The sequence below is a fragment of the Equus caballus genome, chromosome 1 (assembly GCF_041296265.1).
Source record: "Equus caballus isolate H_3958 breed thoroughbred chromosome 1, TB-T2T, whole genome shotgun sequence".
Lineage (NCBI taxonomy): Eukaryota > Metazoa > Chordata > Mammalia > Perissodactyla > Equidae > Equus > Equus caballus.
Genome location: NC_091684.1, coordinates 116,902,202 through 116,920,528, shown reverse-complemented (window position 1 = coordinate 116,920,528; position 18,327 = coordinate 116,902,202). Strand labels below are relative to the sequence as shown.

General features: G+C 38.2%; 1 protein-coding gene across 25 annotated transcripts in view; it reads right to left on the bottom strand.

Annotated features, from left to right (window-relative positions):
• Nucleotides 1-601: 601 nt before the first annotated feature.
• Nucleotides 602-18,327, bottom strand: part of MEF2A (myocyte enhancer factor 2A) — a 167,645-nt gene continuing 149,919 nt past the window's right edge. For 12 of the 25 annotated variants that reach the window (XM_023620750.2, XM_023619303.2, XM_023620284.2 and 9 more), the window contains 4 exons: nt 14,055-14,078; nt 10,060-10,186; nt 6,344-6,470; nt 602-4,697 (listed from right to left, as the gene is read on the bottom strand). In XM_023620750.2, the coding sequence (XP_023476518.1) occupies nt 4,331-4,697; nt 6,344-6,470; nt 10,060-10,186; nt 14,055-14,078 (645 nt within the window). In that variant the 3' untranslated portion in view covers nt 602-4,330. The remainder of the gene's footprint in view (nt 4,698-6,343; nt 6,471-10,059; nt 10,187-14,054; nt 14,079-18,327) is intronic. The other 13 variants (XM_023622122.2, XM_070249676.1, XM_023621259.2 and 10 more) reach the window with 2 other exon arrangements.

Here is an 18,327-nt window from a genome sequence, read left to right as displayed (position 1 = left end):
CTTAGCTAGGAGCTGGCTTAGACGGCAAATCAGAGGAAGAGAACACTTTCCACTGCAAGTTTAAGGCAATTTTTTACATCTACCACTTTTGAAAATAAAACAATTCATTTGGTAAATCTGTCTTCTGCTGCCCCAGGCTCAGTATTATGTATGTATTTTGGGTAAAACAAATCATTTCACCCCCTCAACTTGAAAGATGAACAGAATCTAATGATAATAAGTTCTAACAACACACACCTCCCTCACCCCACCCGCCCTCCCCGCCGCACTTGGGTAGTTTATCTGCAAGGAGTCAGCATCAGAGCCTGCCTGGGTGTAACTGATCCACACCGACACGCACCTAACAGGCAGGCTGCCCGATGCTGGGGACCGGATCACGAGCTGCTTCCTAAAGGGTCCAGGGCGGCCCAGAGAGGGAGGCCTCGGGAGCCAACATGGAAGATGGATGAGGCTGGTGAGGTGCTGCCACAGTCTCCTTGACCGCGTCTCAAAGTCAAGGGGCTCTGCGGGGGGGAAAAGGCCTTTGGGAACAGAAGGGGAAAGGAGAGGGACTGGGGAAAGGGGACGACTGGGGCAAACACGACAGAGTCTGGAGCACACGGGAAGAGCCAGTCCGTCTTTACTGTAGTGAGTGCAGGATACAAATAGTTTACAACGACCTCTAGCATTTTTCTTAACCATTTGATAAAAAGTTCACTATAATATTTATTGTATAATGAAGAAAAAACAACACATTCAGGGAAAAATTGAGATTAACTTATTTTTCTTAAAAGGTTCATCTCAAGGATGGCAACAAAGTCCAGCTTGTGCCGCCAAACGGTTTTACATGATCAAACCGTGTACAGCTTCTTGTGTGAACTGTTGACTACAAACATTTACCAAATACATAAATCTCTTTTAAAAAAGCCATTTTAAATATAGCAAAGCAGTGTCTTCTTGCACAGCAAAGTGAAGAAAAGTTTCTACAGAGAAATAAAAGTTTTACATTTGTAAAATCTTTTTCACATTCTAGTCATCTAGCTTCTTATGATCCAATGCCAGGAGTTTTCTGGTTCCTTATTTACTATGTATTTCTTGTGCGCGTGATGGTTAATACAGAAAACATGTTAATGCTTTATTAGTTGTCCTTATTGTTAAAGGAAATGGTAAAACATATATTGTTCTTTTAGAACAAACCCCTGATTTAGTCTCGAACACAATGGATGTAATTAGGGCTCAAAAGATGGAGTTTTGATTGGGACCATCTGCAGACATACAATGTGACTCTCACTCTCAGTGTGATACCAGTTAGAGGACTGAAGGATGCACAGCTGTTGGAAACTGTACTTTAACCAGTGCAATTTAAGCTTTTTTTGTTTTTGTCTTTTAGTAATAAAATACTTCATCTGAAGGGATAAAATTTTCTTGCGATGGTGTCATACAAAACACATGAATCTAAAAGGGTAAGAAAAGTAGGTTCTAAAGTGACACCATTAGTGTCTTCCCCGCTCTGCGTTGGTTTCCACTAGGAGATGTGTACGTGTATGTGTTTGTACATGGTGTCTGGGTGAGGGGTGTCTCTGTCAAGTCCATATGCTCCAAGTCACAGTGGGCATATGGGAAAAGAGTTAACAGTCAAATATTCAGTTCCTGAAAAAGGAATACATTGTTGCTTGGTCAGTGTAATTGAAATACAAACTCCGAGCCTTGTGTAATATTATTTTAGAAAACAGTAGTTGTACTGATTATAAACCTGCATAGAAAGAAAGACTATTGAGATACAGTCAGAAAAGCCATCTCATAAGGCACACAAGAAAATAGACAGTAAATGCGAATGTGTTAACTCCTCTTCCAATGTACGGCGGAAGTCCATGAACATGCATGAACGCTAACAACAGAATCACTCAGCACTTTGAAAGCTGGAAACGGTTTACCAAGTGGTAAGTGTTATCTTGGAAAAGTCAGTGTCGGGAGACCGTCTTGTTTCGATTAGATGTGACCTTATGAAGAAATGTGCCTGAAAGGAGTTCGGTAAAATAAGTACGTTTTAAAGAAAAAGGAATCCTTCCTGAATAAGAGCCAAATGTCTCTACTGACAAGAGGAGAGAGCATATCACCCTCCTTTTTTGGCCTCTATCAAAATTTACTACCCAAACTGTCATTATTCCATTTTGCAGCTGTGACTGCCACAGGTTTATCCTGTACCTAATACCTATGTGTCAGTCAGGAAATCTGGCTGATGATTTGTCACAAAGAGCATATGAGGAAAATGTCAAAAGGAACACAATTTAGGGGGGAAAATAAAATGTAAGTAAAAATTGTAGGTAGCTGCTCAATACTAAATTTAAAATATAAAACACCAGCAATTTTTAAAACTTTGAGTTTCTCAGGAAAAGGAGTATTTAAAAATCTATCATGAAAGATATACAGGACTTTGAATTTTGTTCATGGCACAAGCCCAGAAAATGGACAAACTTGCTATCACCATTGAGTTGTCTTCCTGTAAGAGTAAGGCCTTGTTCAAAATCTACGCTGCGGGCAGCGCTGATTTCGTCAGGACGGCAAGAGCTGTGCCGAGGGTCTGCATCACGAGAATCTCTCCCCACACTGAAGTGTCACCTCCACGCACAGAAATTTAGAACGGTAGTATTTTGTAATCAGCTGCATCATTCTATTTTAGAGGGTCAAGGAAAAAAAGATCCCTTCCCTCACAAATAGTTTTCCCTAATCATTTACCACTTACAAAACCTTTGTGCTCATTTACTATTTTGCCATTTTCTCTAATATTAATTAAATTAGGTCAGTTTTTTCTACTATATTTTTTCCCTCACAAAAGGCAAGTTTTAAATAATGCCTTATAAAATCTGTTACAACACATTTTATATTTATGCAGGATGAACTTAACACCAATTTTTTTGCCACTTTGCTATTTATGTACACATATAAAATATATAATGATGCTTAACCCATACAGCACAAAGATTACAATGTAACATCACACATTCACCACCAGTGAGGGGAGAAACCCCTTTATACAATCCTCTGAAAAGACTGGGCTAATAATTAAAATCCAAAGTACAGTATATTTAACAAAATAGTAAATATTAAACAGTGAATACTCTACTTAATAAGGATCTCGCCTTTTCCCCCCAAATTGGCGGCAATCCACAAAAATATACTTTAAATCTGGTGACCATACAATACATAGGTACTTACATCAAAGGTGATAATATATTTAAGATGCTATATACACAAAGAGTTTGGCTCAACTTTTAATTTACATATAGAATAATAAGTGTTCATGGCTTTTTTTTTCCAAGGTTCTGCTTGCAAGATATTTTTGTTTGTTTTTTTCCCCTCTTAAAATAAAAGTAAAAAGTTAAAACAAGATAAAGCTATTTTCTAAAAAAAAAAAGTTACAACATACAGCTTTGGCTTATATAAATAATTCATAGCAGAATGTGTTCAAAAGTAGTGAATATAATTTTATATATAGTCATCAATTCATAAGGGTGTCTTCTTTCATATAAAATATACATGAGCTAAAATCAGTTTCTTCAACTTTTAAGATATGAATGTAAAAAGAAACTTCTGACATATTCCAATTATAACTTAATATATTAATTTATTTTGTTAATGTTCTATATTTCTAGGCTAGTATTTTCTGAATATCTCATGCGTGTTTTCTATTTTCTCTCTTTTTTATTAGCTAAAGATCACTTCTTTGACCCAATACATTTTTGCACGTGCAAAACAGTTATGTGTGGGGCTTTTTGTTTTGTGTTTTTTTTTTAAATATTAACAGCCCTTTCCCATGCACCCCTTTGCAATAGAGATCCATGCCAGGTTGGGTAATTAATATAAATGACATTTTATGTACAGTATTGCTTTCTTGGTTCCTGCTTTTCTACTGCTCTGTTCTACAAAGCATTTTTCTTAAGTAACTACAGTCACCGCACAGTTAAATAAAACAAGTAGGGGCCCTCTAGGTTTCTGCAAGCTAGTGCGGGAGAATTATATATGGGTACACGTTTCTCTGCAAAAACTGGTTATTGTATGAAACAAGTAGTCCAAGGAAGTGCCAGACTAAACTCTGCCTACAGGGGGCTCTGTTTGCCATGGGACACACATCTGCAGATCTACAAGGGGTTTGCAGGTAAGTGCCTGATTCTGTGTATGCAATACACACCCACACATACACACACTCACACCCACATACATATATATGTAAAGGGATATATATGTATGTATGTACATATAAATATATTTAACTCATGTCCTTATTTATCAATTTAGATATGTAGGGCAGTTCACTGCAGTAACACAAAGTACAAACACCAGCCTGGAAGTCTTAGGTCACCCATGCGTCCATCCTCATTCGCTTTACAGAAGGGCTTTCTCTGTCCTCAGTGTTTGGGGGTCGGCCCAGCACAATTGGAGAATGGAAGTCGCCCCGTGGATCCTCCCGGTCACTGCCATCATAGGAGCTGCTCGAGCTGCTCAGACTGTCCACAGGGGAGCGCCCCATTTCCTGCCGGGGCTGAGGCTGGGGCTGAGGCTGGGGGGGTTGTGACTGCTGCTGTTGCTGCTGCTGTTGCTGCTGGAAGCCTGATGGGGTCATTCGATCCCGGGGAGGTGAAATTGGTTCTGACTTAATGTTGATGTTTTGGTTGGTATTAATGGATAAATTTGAACCCTGAGATAACTGCCCTCCAGCACTGAAGGGAAAAAAAAAAAGACGTTAGGTGGTTTGTGAGTGCATGTGCATAACCGGAGTGACAGTACAGCCACCACCTGACTGGGCAGAGCCCAGGGTCTGAAATACTGTCAGAACTCCCCAAGACTGGTTTTGGTCATTTCCTTCAGTGATTGGCACAAAAAGAAATCACAACTGCCTGGGAGGAAAAAAACCCAGTACAGCCGAGACCTTTAGTGGCTCCCTCCACTACCTACAACCTTGGTACTTTTATAGCTGAAGTATCCAAAACGGTGTCAGTGTCTGATGCTGTGTATGGACCAAAAGGGGAGAGGAACAACATGGCAATTTGAATTCTGCTTCCTCTCTTCTTCCTCAGTTTCTTCTGTCTCCGGCCCTGTGGCAGGCACAACAACTCATCTATTCGCATGGCAACTCTAAGAAGTTAGTCCTATCACCCTGTTTTTCAGATGAGGAAAGTCTCAGAACGGCTAAGTAACTTGCTCAAAGAGGTACAGTAGGGGGTGTTGTACAGGCTTGTTCCCTAGGCTGCGCACCAAGCCATTTCCACTTGCTTTTGCAGGGCTATTTTTAGTGTGTTCATTTAGGATGCTCAGCACAGGCCCGAGGACCAAACACCTGTGTAAGCAAAGAAATTTCCCTGAGGTACTCTGCACCTTTTTCCATGACATAATTCCCAAGAAGACTACTGACAACAGAAGGCATTGCACAGTTGTTTCAGGATGCAGGAGGGAGAAGGTTTGCTGAGACAGGGCTCTCCGGGGACTTACAGGGCAGGAGGCTAGGAGGCTGGGTGTCCCCTAGCATTCTGAGCAGGGATGAGGCAACCAACCCTCATGGAGGCCACCTGGGTCTGCTATGCCACCCCTCTTCTGGGACGCTCTCCTCCACCTGCTCCACAGGCCTACTGTCATCCTGGTTCTCCAAAGGCACTTTTCCTTCTCCCTCCTGCTAGCAATGTCTGGTCCCACCTGGCCGCCGCTGTAAATCTTTTTCACTTATATCCCCACAGCCTGCCCATAAGGAACACTCTCTTTGTGAACCTTCTTGGTGAGGGACAGTGTGCAGTGGGCTGGGACCAACCACATGAATCCCATGTAGCCTGACTTCTACACAAGAGATTCAACCCTACCATTCCTCCCCTATAATCCAGGGAAAAAGCAAAGGGCACAGCTCATTTTCCTATTCTCTTTGTCTGCTGATATTCACCAAAGCAAAAAAAGAGAAGGCTGATAGGTGGGCCTGAATATCTTCAAGCTGCCTTTCTTCAAACAGTGGAATCAACACAGGGGTTGGGAAGGAGGGGTGGGAGTGGGTGGCTTAAGCTTTGGTAGCTAGGGAGAAGGGGTGCTTATGGATGACATCTGTGCCTTGCTACCCCTGTAGACAGTAATGGACTCTACCTCAGTATGTTCATATAGGAGAAGCTTTGCTCCCTGAGTATCTTCAAGGAATGCCTAGTTTGCTCAGTATCCAAGCTATTATCTAGAGCTATGTAAAAAAATATTTTCTACAAACACTTGTGCCACCTCAAAAAGAATCCTTCTAGAATATTCACATGAAAGTCAACAGAGCAAAAGATCGTAAGTGACAGAAAAAGAGTGTGGAGGCTGGGAGTGGAGATTCAGGGAAAATTTCGTTACTCACACCAGAGAGCTGAGGGCTGCTTGTCCTAAATGGTGCTGCTGCCAGGCTGACACCTGTCCCAGAGATAGCATTCCTGGGGAGTTGAAGCCCTGCAGGGCTGACAGGTCGGCACTAGTCAGCGAGTAATCTAAAAAGAGAAAGAAATATTGCTTGAGTGTATATAATAAAAGCACTATGAAAAATCTGTTTTTCAGATAGTAGCTTCAAAAGTTCCTAGGTTGAGAGAAAGCCAGGTACTTCATAACATAAAACAACAGACTTTGGGTCTACAAGCCACAAAATTTTTCTTTGGGGAGGTTCATGGGACCTAGCTGTATTTGTTGTCTACGATTATTTCAATAAAATAAGTCTCAATTTTGTATTAAAGGTTTACAGTTTATTATTTCACAAAAAGTTGAGATACTTTTTCCAGACTTGTGAATAGAAATAATAAAAAGGCAGTTATTAAAGGATGTTCCTATACAATTGTTATTTTATATAAATACACCCACCACTAACTACCCTCTTGAACAAAGAGAAACACTCCAGCTCCCCCAGACTGAGTCTAGGTCAGCAAGTCTCATATTCCTCAAGTGCAGGGGGAATAGGAAAGACAAGAGTACCCCTTCTCATGGTGTGCCAAGTTTAATGACATAGACAGTAAATACATTATTACACTATTAATTAATTGCATTTGTTCAAAGTACAGGGACTGTCAAAGGTCCCTGATTGCAAGCAAAATAATTTCAAGTTCATGAAGAAACTTTATGTTACAAGAGTATAATATAGCTCATTTTATGTGAGTGCTTCAGTCATAATCACTTTGACCAAGACTTCGGAGGGTAGTTGCCATTCCCACGTAGAGTTATTTCAGTTCATCATTAACACCTGTCTTTTCCATTGAGTTCTAAAGAGAGGTGGCAAAAACTCTTCTACTTTTAACTTCTTTTTCAGGTCTCAAGAGAGGTGTTTGAAGAAGTTAGTCTTGCTAGTGAATTAACATTTGAAAAAAGGAACTGAGTTGAAACAGCATAGCCAGTAGTTAGGATTCTGTCCTGACTCTCTACTTTTCTCATTCTTGTTCTCTAAGGTTGCCATGGCATGGCATGATTACCATGCAATGGTACCAACATTAACCTAGTTGCTCGTGCCAGAAACCTGTGAGTATTATCCTTGATACTTCTCTCTTACTTCCACCACTGACCACCAAGCCTGGTCAATTCTATCTACTGTCTCTCAAGCCTGCCCAAGTTTTGCCATCTCTACTGCCGCCACTCTAGTCCAAGCCATCAGTATCCATTACTTACACCACCACAATAGTCTTTTGTGTGGCATCCTTGCATTCACTTTTGGCCCTATGCACACTGTAGCCAAAGTTATCTTAAAACAACAAATATCATGACACTTCTCTGCTTAAAACCTTTGTATGGCTTCCCAATGCTCTCAGGATAAAGTCCAAAATCCTGAACAGGGCCTGTAAAATCCCTACTTACCTCTATAATTTCATCTCCAATCACCCCACGCCATCTCTCTCTCTCTAGCCATGCTGCTGCTGGCTCCCATCCTTTGTACACAGTATTCCCTCTCCCTGAAACACTCTGCCTAGTTGACTCGTGTGTGCTCCTTCAAGTTGAAACTCAAATGCAGCCCTTAACATGACTGAAACAAATTATTCCCAGAAGTGTTTGTTTTATGTCTTTTTTCCCAATAGACTCTAAGTTCCATTGCTAACCATGCATTCTTGTATTTCCAGGGCCTGGCACAGCAGGTGTTCAATAAATTATATGTTGAATGGATGCACAAATAAGTTTGTGAGGATCTTAATGGGAATGATCTTATTAATGGGCATGAGGAAGTGTCTATAGGATTCCTTCACACAGAACTGTTGAACTTTTTGCAACACTCATTTATTCGTCCCTTCACTAACTGTAAGGAATGTGTTTGATTCTAAAAATGTACATAAAGGTAGATGATATACCAAAGAAAGATAAAACACGGATACATGTTTAAAAAAGGCAAATAAACATGTTAAAGACACTAGGGTAAAATTAAACAGAATAGGTGCTCTGAGAAGGAACAAAAACTAAGTCAATTAAAAGAATGAATGAGACTGAAGCTAAGTGATTAATGGTTTTGAGAGAATCTAACTCCATTTTTATGTTTTGGTAATTCCTTCTGGACTTTTAAAAAAACAAATTCTTTCTATTCCAATAGCATTTCTAAAAATAAGTATAATGGAATTTCTAAGTATATGAAAAACCTATCATGAAATGTGCAGTAAACTGCGATCTGACTCTGACGCCCTGTTCAAGCCCCGTCTTCTCAGCCAAGACTCCTCTGAACATACTAGCTCATAGATTTCCCTCCTTCTCACCTTCTCAAGGCTCAGAGTATAAAATGGTAACCTCAACAACTCAGGATTTCCCCTTCATAGTTACCAACTTAGGTATGTCCTGTCTCCTTATCTAGAATAAACTTGGGAGAAAATATGTGTCCCTAGCCGAGTGTCGCTCATATAGCTGGTGAACACTGCACTGAAACAGGATTTCTATGAATGCATAATCCCTGGCTTTACTCTAGGTTTGCAGCTGATAGATCTGGACATTTTTTCATATTAATTGTTGGACAAGGTAGTGGACATTTCCTAAGAGACTTTCTTTTTCAATAAAATCTTTAAAAGTTGTTTCTGTTTTAAAAGAACTACTTGGAATTAAAGAGGCAATCTAATGTATCAATGGCTCTGCACGCCTCAGGGAGCTCCAGACAGCAGTGTGAAAGCACCGTGCTAAAGCCCCTCCCTGAAGTGCAAAATCAGATGATCTTTACTACAGACTACTTAGTAGAATCATAAAAGAATAAATTCACTGCACTGCGGTCTCTGAATGATTGGCAAGGTATAATTTAACTATTTGCCTCTTTCCTTCTTCCTTTGAAGCATCACATGTTTGGCTCCGCTGGTGAGAAAGTGAAACCACACAAGTTCTCTGCCCCTTTTTAGAATGGTGAATCTCAACGAACCCGCTGCACATCAGGATTCTCCATGCAACCTGCAGAGCTAAAGGCACCCTTCCAATAGCTGCAGCATTCTTAAATTTTCCTAGACTACCTCCAAAATAGGGTATTTTAAGATGAAATATATAAACAGACATAAATGAGTAAAAAGCTCCTCTCAGAGGTGAGGAGCGACTCACTCTGAGGGGAAAGAAGGGAGGTCTTGGTTTTGCCCCTCAGGCACAAACAATAGAAACCAAACAGGTAGTTCCACGGAGGAAAACAACCTGCACAGTCCAGCTTAAACATCTGCCACATCCCCGAGTCCTGAGGTCCAAAGGTATTCAGTCTTTCCCAAAGCAGATTAACACAGCATAAAGAGAAAAGCATCTTATTTCAAAAGCCTGAAGAGTGAGAGACTGTGTAATAAGAAACCACATAGAAATGCTGAGCAACAGGCCATGGCCCTCCTTGGTTCAGCGTATAGAGTAACTGTGATACCAGCTACTTGCTCCTTTGTCAGGGGTATAAGTAAAAGTTCACGTTGGGAAATCATTCTATGATCAATATATTTTTTGTAATTTTTTTCAAGGCTAGCATGTGTTTTTTAATATATCCAAATGTGAATCTAAAAACTGGAAATAATTTATTTCAATAAATATACTTTTAAAAAAAAAATCACAAAAGCATACGTTGATCACAAAACAAAGAAAGAAAACTCATGAAAGAAAACAGAACAAGCTTACCAGTGTTGTAGGCAGTTGGCATCGCCGAGTACACAAGTCCCTGTGGAGGCAAGCTTGGGGTTGTCACAGACACTACTGGGGTAGCTAGAGGTTGAGTGGCTTGAGAACTGCTTATCCTTTGGGTGTTCTGTGAGAGAGTAGAAAAAAGAGAAAGTGTTATTATGCAAGTATTTATGATCAGACATATTTTAAAAATAACATTCAATTTAAAAGTGACATTTTTCACAGTTTTATGATGTGAATGTCATTATTTCCTGAATCAGCGATGATGTGAAAACCTAAAAAATACTAATGGGAATAACTAAATATTTAATTTTAAGGGACTTACTTTTATGTTAATTATTCATTTTCCCTTGTATTTTTCATACAGAGTTTATAGATGTCAGAGATATAGCTTTAAATTAGAATCTTGCATAATGGGTGAAAACACTTTTCTGTGTTAGCATAAATGAAGACTTGATGCCACTGCTAATACTGCCAGGCTACTCTAAGTAAAATATGTGTGGGTTTTAAATACTTGAGGATAGCAAAGCTCATTTGTCTATATAGAGATTATAAGTCCATGAGTATAGGGATCAAAACTATTTTTATTTGCAGCATTTACACGTTAACATGGTTTAAGTCACGGCTTTTTGAAGTACAGCTTGTGTTCGGATTTCCTTCCCTGTGATCCTGCAGTTGACATACATATGTGGGTTTTTTTTTATTAAGACTTTTTTTACAGCAGTTTTAGGTTCACAGCAAACTTGAGGGGAAGGTACAGAGATTTCCCCTATATCCCCTGTCCCTACATATGCATGGCCTCCCCCATTATTAACATCGCCCACCAAATGACCTATTTTTTAATAGCAGATTCAGATACATAGACCTTCAGTCCCTGCACTCTTCTGAAGGGCGAGGCTTTGAGTGAATACAGTGCTTTTGCATACAGTGCTTTTGATAGGGCTGTAAATGGAGCAACACTAAATGCTTGCTGATTGACTGCACCTACATATTATTCTATCTACAGTGGGAATAATTTTAAAAAATCAACTATTGAATAATCAAGTTAGTTGAAGACAGTCCACCGTCCACAGTTTAAAAGATAGTCAATGTCCTCATACCCAAAGGGTTTGGGAGAGCAGTTTCTCACTATACTGGCTTAAGGGAACATTTGCCAAAACTGAGCAACAGAGGAACTGAACAGACTGCATGTTCCATGTGGTTAGTACACAAGAAGGCCACCACAATTCCAGGGCTATTTTTTCCTGATTGAAGAAGTTACAGCCTGATGACTGATATTTGGGGGTCTAAGCCATATCAATAAAAGTACTATCAGGACCCTTGAGATTATAAAGAGTGAGAATGTGATTCAGTTTCCTCTATCACCATTTTCAAAGAGTAAACAGATGAAGGCCTTTGGCTAGATCTAGACACTTGAACATTGATTATTGGATAAGGATCCAGATCTCAGTTTCTTTCTTTTTAGTTTGTATTTTCTACCACAATCTTAAGTTAGAGGATGTTAGAAAGATCACTCAGTATGTGGTTATACTGCCTGGGTTTCTGTCGCAGATTCATCACTTCCTGAGCACTGGAAAAATCATTTAACCTCTCCAAGCGTCGTCATTTGTAAAGTAGGGAAGATAGTGATCTTTGTGCTGCCTGCCTTGTAGCCCTGCTGTGAGAATCTAGTGAGGCAACAGGTGGGAAGTGCTTTGGGAAGAGAAGTTCTATATAAATGTATGACGATAACCTTAAATTATTGTCCAAGAAATCCCCTGACCCAAGATTTCTATGTAACGGATTTAAACAAACAAACAAAAAAATAGGATTGGGGGCCGGCCCACTGGCGCAGCGGTTAAGTTCGCACGCTGTGCTTCAGCAGCCCAGGGTTCACCAGTTCGGATCCCGGGTGCGGACATGGTGCTGCTTATCCAGCCACACCGTGGCAGGTGTCTCACATATAAAGTAGAGGAAGATGAGCACGGATGTTAGCTCAGGCCTACTCTTCCTGAGTAAAAAGAGGAGGACTGGCAGCAGATGTTAGCTCAGGGCTAATCCTCCTCCTCAAAAAAAAAAAATGGATAAACACATTTATTCCTTCTGCTCCATAGCTATTTCCCTGGAGCCGTCATGAAGGAAAGTTGTTCTGGGATTGCAAGGCTTCTGAGGAATCTCTGTGACCCGGCTCTCACCAGAAGTCTTTAGTGTAGGCTCCAGGGCACTATACTTCCTCACACCACTATATTTTAGAGCTCAAACCAATTTGAACAACTTCCTACATTCTGACAGATTGTGTTTCTGATTATATTTTGGGTTCTGACACACAAAGCTCTGAATTTTAAATTAAGTTTTAGAGTCTGAATTAGCACAAGTTTTACAGAGTATGAATAACTTTATAGTTTTTGGTTATGTATTTGTTTCTTCATTACAAATATTTATTTTTATGATTTCTAGATTTTATAGTCTTCAAAGATTTAGAAATTTATCTTTGAGATTCCGTAATTGAGGGTGTACTTTAAAGCAGAAAGTTGATGTATGACAACTGGGAATACATTTTAGTCTGAGCATCAGGTTTATAATTTTGACGAATTTTTGAGATAGAGATCTACTTTGGGCTGAATTTGTTCTTACAGATTGGTCACTGGAACTTACAGCATGACATGGTTTGGGCCTGGCTCTTTCTACACCATGGCCTCATCTCCATAGCAATCTCCTGGGAGCTCAACATGGGGTGGGGTGTGTGTGTACCAGTGAGACTCCAATATTGGAGATCCTAATCTCAATGGCACTGAGTTTGCTAAGAGTAAGGACTTCTGGAAGCACTAGAGGGCAACATATTGCTAGATAATTCACAAGGAAGCATTTAGGAAACTTCTTAAGGGTAAATAGTGAGAGCTAACCTAAGATGAATTATTTTATCTTGAATTATAAACTTACATTTGCTAATCATTATCGTATCATTAAGTAAACTATTTCCCCCAAAAGACAGTCTAAAACTGCACAATATAATCCAACACCACAATGACAGTTGATTAGTGTATTTTAGTTAACCAGTACAAGACTACATCCAAAACTGTGTGATCACAAAGTTAGAGAACAATCTCTGATTTTAAGAACAGACAACCTTATCTGAAAAGAAAAAAACTGTGCAAAACACAACAGCATGCATATATAACAATAAAATGTAAACAATACCAACAGATGCCTTTCCCCATGCTTTCATGCAATGTGAACCCCTGTCCATGCTAAAAACTAAACATTTTAAAGTTTTTATTCCCCATAAAGGTCATCGATTAGCAGCTGACTCTGAATTCATACGATCACTGCTGTGAGGTTTGGGTTTTAGTTCTCAAAGAAGAAACAGATCAACTGAAAGTTATTTTCATTCAATAGAATCATTTGTTTTGGAAAAAGGATAATAGCTACTTTTAAGAAGAGAATATCTTCTGACAGTAAAAAAGTAAATTTGTGTATATTCAGTGACAGACATTCCTTTTCACAAACAGGGAACCCCCTTGTGGTTCAGATCGTCTCATGCAGGATGAAATAATTGCAACTCTGAAAAAGGTGACCTCACCAAAAATGATGTAATCTTTTTGAACGACAGAGAAATAACACAAGACTGTGTGGTATAATCTAAGGAACTTTGAGGGTGAAGTCATTTTCTAAAAATATGTTAATAATTTGGGGAACTATATAAGGTATTTTGTATCTTTCTTTAAAAAAAATCTTTAGCAAGTGTCTTGTGATCATGGACAGCCATTGTTTTTAAAGGCTCTATTCCAATGTTCCCTCCAACAAATAAAATGGGTCAAGATATATAATTATAAATACAAAAACTAGACTCTGAGTACCAGTAGGTTGGTTTAGTTATTCAAAGTGTCTGGATAGTGTTTAATAACAAAAAAAATCTGTGTAACAAAGGGAACACTGGTTATATAAAAACATGTAAGAGAATTAGTACTTTCTACATCTTTTTCAACTCCCTTGAAGCAGAAACCCACACTCACCAACTCCAATTCCTCTTCCTCCGACTGCACTCAGCATAGAAGAGGGATAAGAAAGTTACTAAGACTATTGGTACTCGAAGATAAAATATTTCTTTAGAAAAACATGTTATTTGGACACTAGCAGTTGTTTGGAACTCTAAAAAGATGACTAAATACCCAACAAATACAGATATAAATTACTGACTGTCTCTGTACCTGTAGTTGATTTCAAAAGACTAGAAAGATTCTTTTAAATTTTTTAGATTTAAAGACACCCCTCCCCATAACTTGGTCAGCTTTTATGCTGGCCTCGCTTACACACAGCCATGCTACTGTGACAGTATTTTAAAAGGATTCCTAATCGCGATTCCAGTTTATATTTGGAACCTCAAGAATACTAACTCTATACTTCGTCTTAACCCTTCCATCCCTATGCCTCCTGGTGACACATGTCCACTTATCTCCTCTATAATATTCTGTGCTCTGTTCCTTGGTGGCAGAAATTACTTTGTTTTCTTATTTTGAACTCAAACATTTGTTAATAAGTATAATAGTTTTAAATAACACAGATTTATATATGTTTATCACTTGCAAATAAAGTTTTCACATGAATAAAATAATTTCAATGGAGAAAAACCATATATATGAAGAAAATGAGACTGGAGGAGAAATGAACTGATAAGTCACATATAGAAAGGAGATGAATGAAACATATTTGCTCCTTTTCTCCCAAAAATCTAGAAAATACGAATTTGCTAGAAATAATCTACTAACTCGTTCTTTTATTTTACTTGAGTAAGTCAAGCTTCTTTGTCAATCTGTGAAAGATGTCTTTATAAGCATCACTGATACAGGAAGTCCCAATCTGAAAGCAGGTTTATCTGCAAACAAATGATGTAAAATACAAAGGAGGCTGGTTATTTCTTCCAAAAAGCAATCACTTGGCCTAAAACTGCTATTTCAAATGTTGGTAAAATGCTCTTTAACTGTTTTGTTATAGATATCTTTACATGTCTCCAACTATAAGATAAACATCAAAATACTGTGGGGGTGTATCTGTGTGTGTGTATAGTTTTCACTTTAACCTATAAAGGAGTAAGGATGTAAGTTTACGTGGCAAATTCTGAATATTCCATGGAGATGCTTCAGGATCTCTTAAAAAAGAACAGAGATAATCTTGGCAAGTTGCTAAATGCCTAAATGTAGTTTGTCCTTAAACTGTGCAGTTTACTATTACTTCTTATAAACATATTTCTGTGCCTTAAATTAAACTTTCTGTAGCTTTTACTTCTGAAAGACAGTGGTAGGTATTCTACATCCAGTTCCTGAAAGGTGACAAATGACTGTTCTAAATGCCATTTTTTCTCAGGACCTTCTTTTTGGGTATATTTTTTTGTTATATATGTATATATTTTTAACTTTGTATCTGAAGTAATTTTAGACTTAGAGAGCAGTTGCAAAGAGAGCATACCATCACACGCCTCCCCCAATGTTAACATCCCCAAGAAACACGATACAATTGTCAAAACTAACAAAATAATGCAGCAGTTACTAAAGCTACACACTTTACTTGGATTTCACTAGTCTTTTCACCAATGTCCTTTTTCTGATCCAGGATCAGATCCTGCATCCCATATGCCTTTAGTTGTCAAGGATCCTTAAGTCTCCTCTGGTCTGTGACATTTCCTCAGTTTTTCCTTGTTTTTCACGATCTTTTGAAGACTACTGGTCTGGTATCTTGTACAATGTCCCTCAGTTTGGGTCTGTCTGATCTTTTCTCATAGTTAGACAGCATGGACTTTTGGAAGAATACCACAGAGGTGATGCGACCCTCTGAGCACATCATCTCAGAAGACACGTCATCCTATTACTAGTAATGTTAACCTTGATCTTCTGGTTTAAGGTAGTGTCTTCAAGGATTCTCCACTGTAAAATCACTATTTTTCCCTTTTTAACAAAGAATTATTCGGGGAGAGACATTTTGAGGCTATGCAAATATTCTGTTTCTCCTTAAACTTTTACCCCAATCTTAGCATTCATCTGTTGACCTGGCCTGCAACAATTACCTCTGTACTGTAGTGTTATAATGATGATTTGCTATTTCTCTCATTTGCTACATGCATTAATTAGAATTCTTCTGTAAGGAAGAGTCGTCCCTTTTCCCTTTATTCATTCAATCATTTACTTATATCAGTAACAGACTGAGTATTTTTTATTCCTTGGTTATATTCCAATACTACTGTTATTTTGTTGCTTAAATTGTTCTAGTTTTGGCTACTGGGAGCTCTTCTGAAAGGCTGGTTCCTATAAACTTTGGATGTGCACTTTCTTATCCTCTGGCACCTCTGGCTCATCTTGTATTTTCCCTGGCCCAGCTCTACAATCAATTACTTCTCCAAGGAGTCCAGATTCCTTTTTAGGGGAGAACGGTGTTTTGAAACTAAGATCTGAGTACTAGGTGTGCTGAGTTACCAAGTGATATTGTTTCAAGGCCCTCTCAGAAGACACAGCTAGGAAATATACAATATATACTAATTTATGTTTATACATATCTATATTTCTGTACGTATCTATCTGTATATACGTTAAAAAAAATTTCATACAGGAGATGGCCCTGTGGCCGAGTGGTTAAGTTCGCGCGCTCCGCTGCAGGCGGCCCAGTGTTTCGTTGGTTCGAATCCTGGGCGCGGATGTGGCACTGCTCATCAAACCATGCTGAGGCAGCGTCCCACATGCCACAACTAGAAGGACCCACAATGAAGAATATACAACTATGTACTGGGGGGCTTTGGGGAGAAAAAGGAAAAAAAAAAATCTTTAAAAAAAAAAAAAATTTCATACAGAAACCTCCAACTACAAGCCGGAAGGGTTCATTCTAGCTTCTTCCATGCCCGCCCACCTTGCTTATTTATAACTTTTTTCCTCCAAAATTGAGAAACCTGGCTTTATCTACAATGTATTCACTTATTTGTTTGAGAGAAAGAAAGTGTGCGTGTTTCTGAGTGTGTAACAAATTTACCATCTTGAGGACAGTGATTCTGTACAATTTTATAGTCTCTATCCTTTACAGTATCCAGTCAAAACAGTTTCCAAAAAGCTTGCTGCAATTTTGATTGGGATTGTGTTTAATCTACAGATCAATTTAAGAAGTGACATCTTGACAATATTGACTCTTCAAATGCATTAACATGATATCTTTATTTAAGTTTCTGATTTCTTTCAATAGTGTTTTGTAGTTTTTAGCATGCAAAACATGCACATGTTTTGTTAGATTTGTACCTAGGTATTTCTTTTTTTGGGGTGCTATTTAAATGGTATTCCTTAATTTCAAATTCAAATTGTTCACTACTAGTATAAGAATACAATTGACTTTCGTATATTGATCTTGTACTCTATAACCTTGCCAAACTTGCTGATTGGTGCCAGGAGTTTTTTGTAGATTCTTTACATGCTTTTTTACATACATAATTATGTCTTCTGTGAAAAGACAGTTTAATTTCTGCCTTCCCATATGTATGCATTTTATTTATTTTTCTTGCTATAACTGTTCTGGCTAGGACTTCCAGTAAAATTTTGAATATGAGTAGTGAGTAACAAACATCATTGCCTAGTTCCTAATGTTAGTAAAAGACTGAATGCTTTCCCCTTATTAAGTATATTATTTGTAGGATTTCTGTAGATGCTCTTTACTAGGTTAAAGAAGTTCCCTTCTTTTCCTAGTTTGCTGAAAGATTTATCATGAATAAATGTTGAATTCTATTAACATGGTGAATTACATTGATGAATTTTCAAATTTAGAATAAGCTTTGCATTCCTGGGATGAAACTCACTTGGTCTTGATATATTATACTTTTATATATTGATGAATTTATTTACTAATATTTTGTTGAGTATTTTATGTCTAGAGTTCATGATGGATATTGGCTTATAGTTTTCTTTTCTTGTAATGCCTTATTCTGGTTTTGTATTAGGGTAATGCTAGCCTAATAAAATGAGCTGAGAGGTGTCCCCTCCTCATCTATTTTCCTGAAAGAGATTATGTAGAATTAACATCATTTCTTCTTAAACGTTTGGTAGAAGTTGCCAGTAAAACCTCCTGGGTTTGGAGTTTTCTTTTTTGGAAGATTTTTAAACTAGGAATTCAATTTCTTTAATATTTATTCTTTAATTCTTTAATATTTATTTATTAAAGATATTTATTATTCAGGTTAACTATTTCTTCTTTGGTAGTTTGGTAATTCTTTGGTAGTTTGTATCTTTCAAGGAATTTGCCCACATCACCTAAACTATCAAA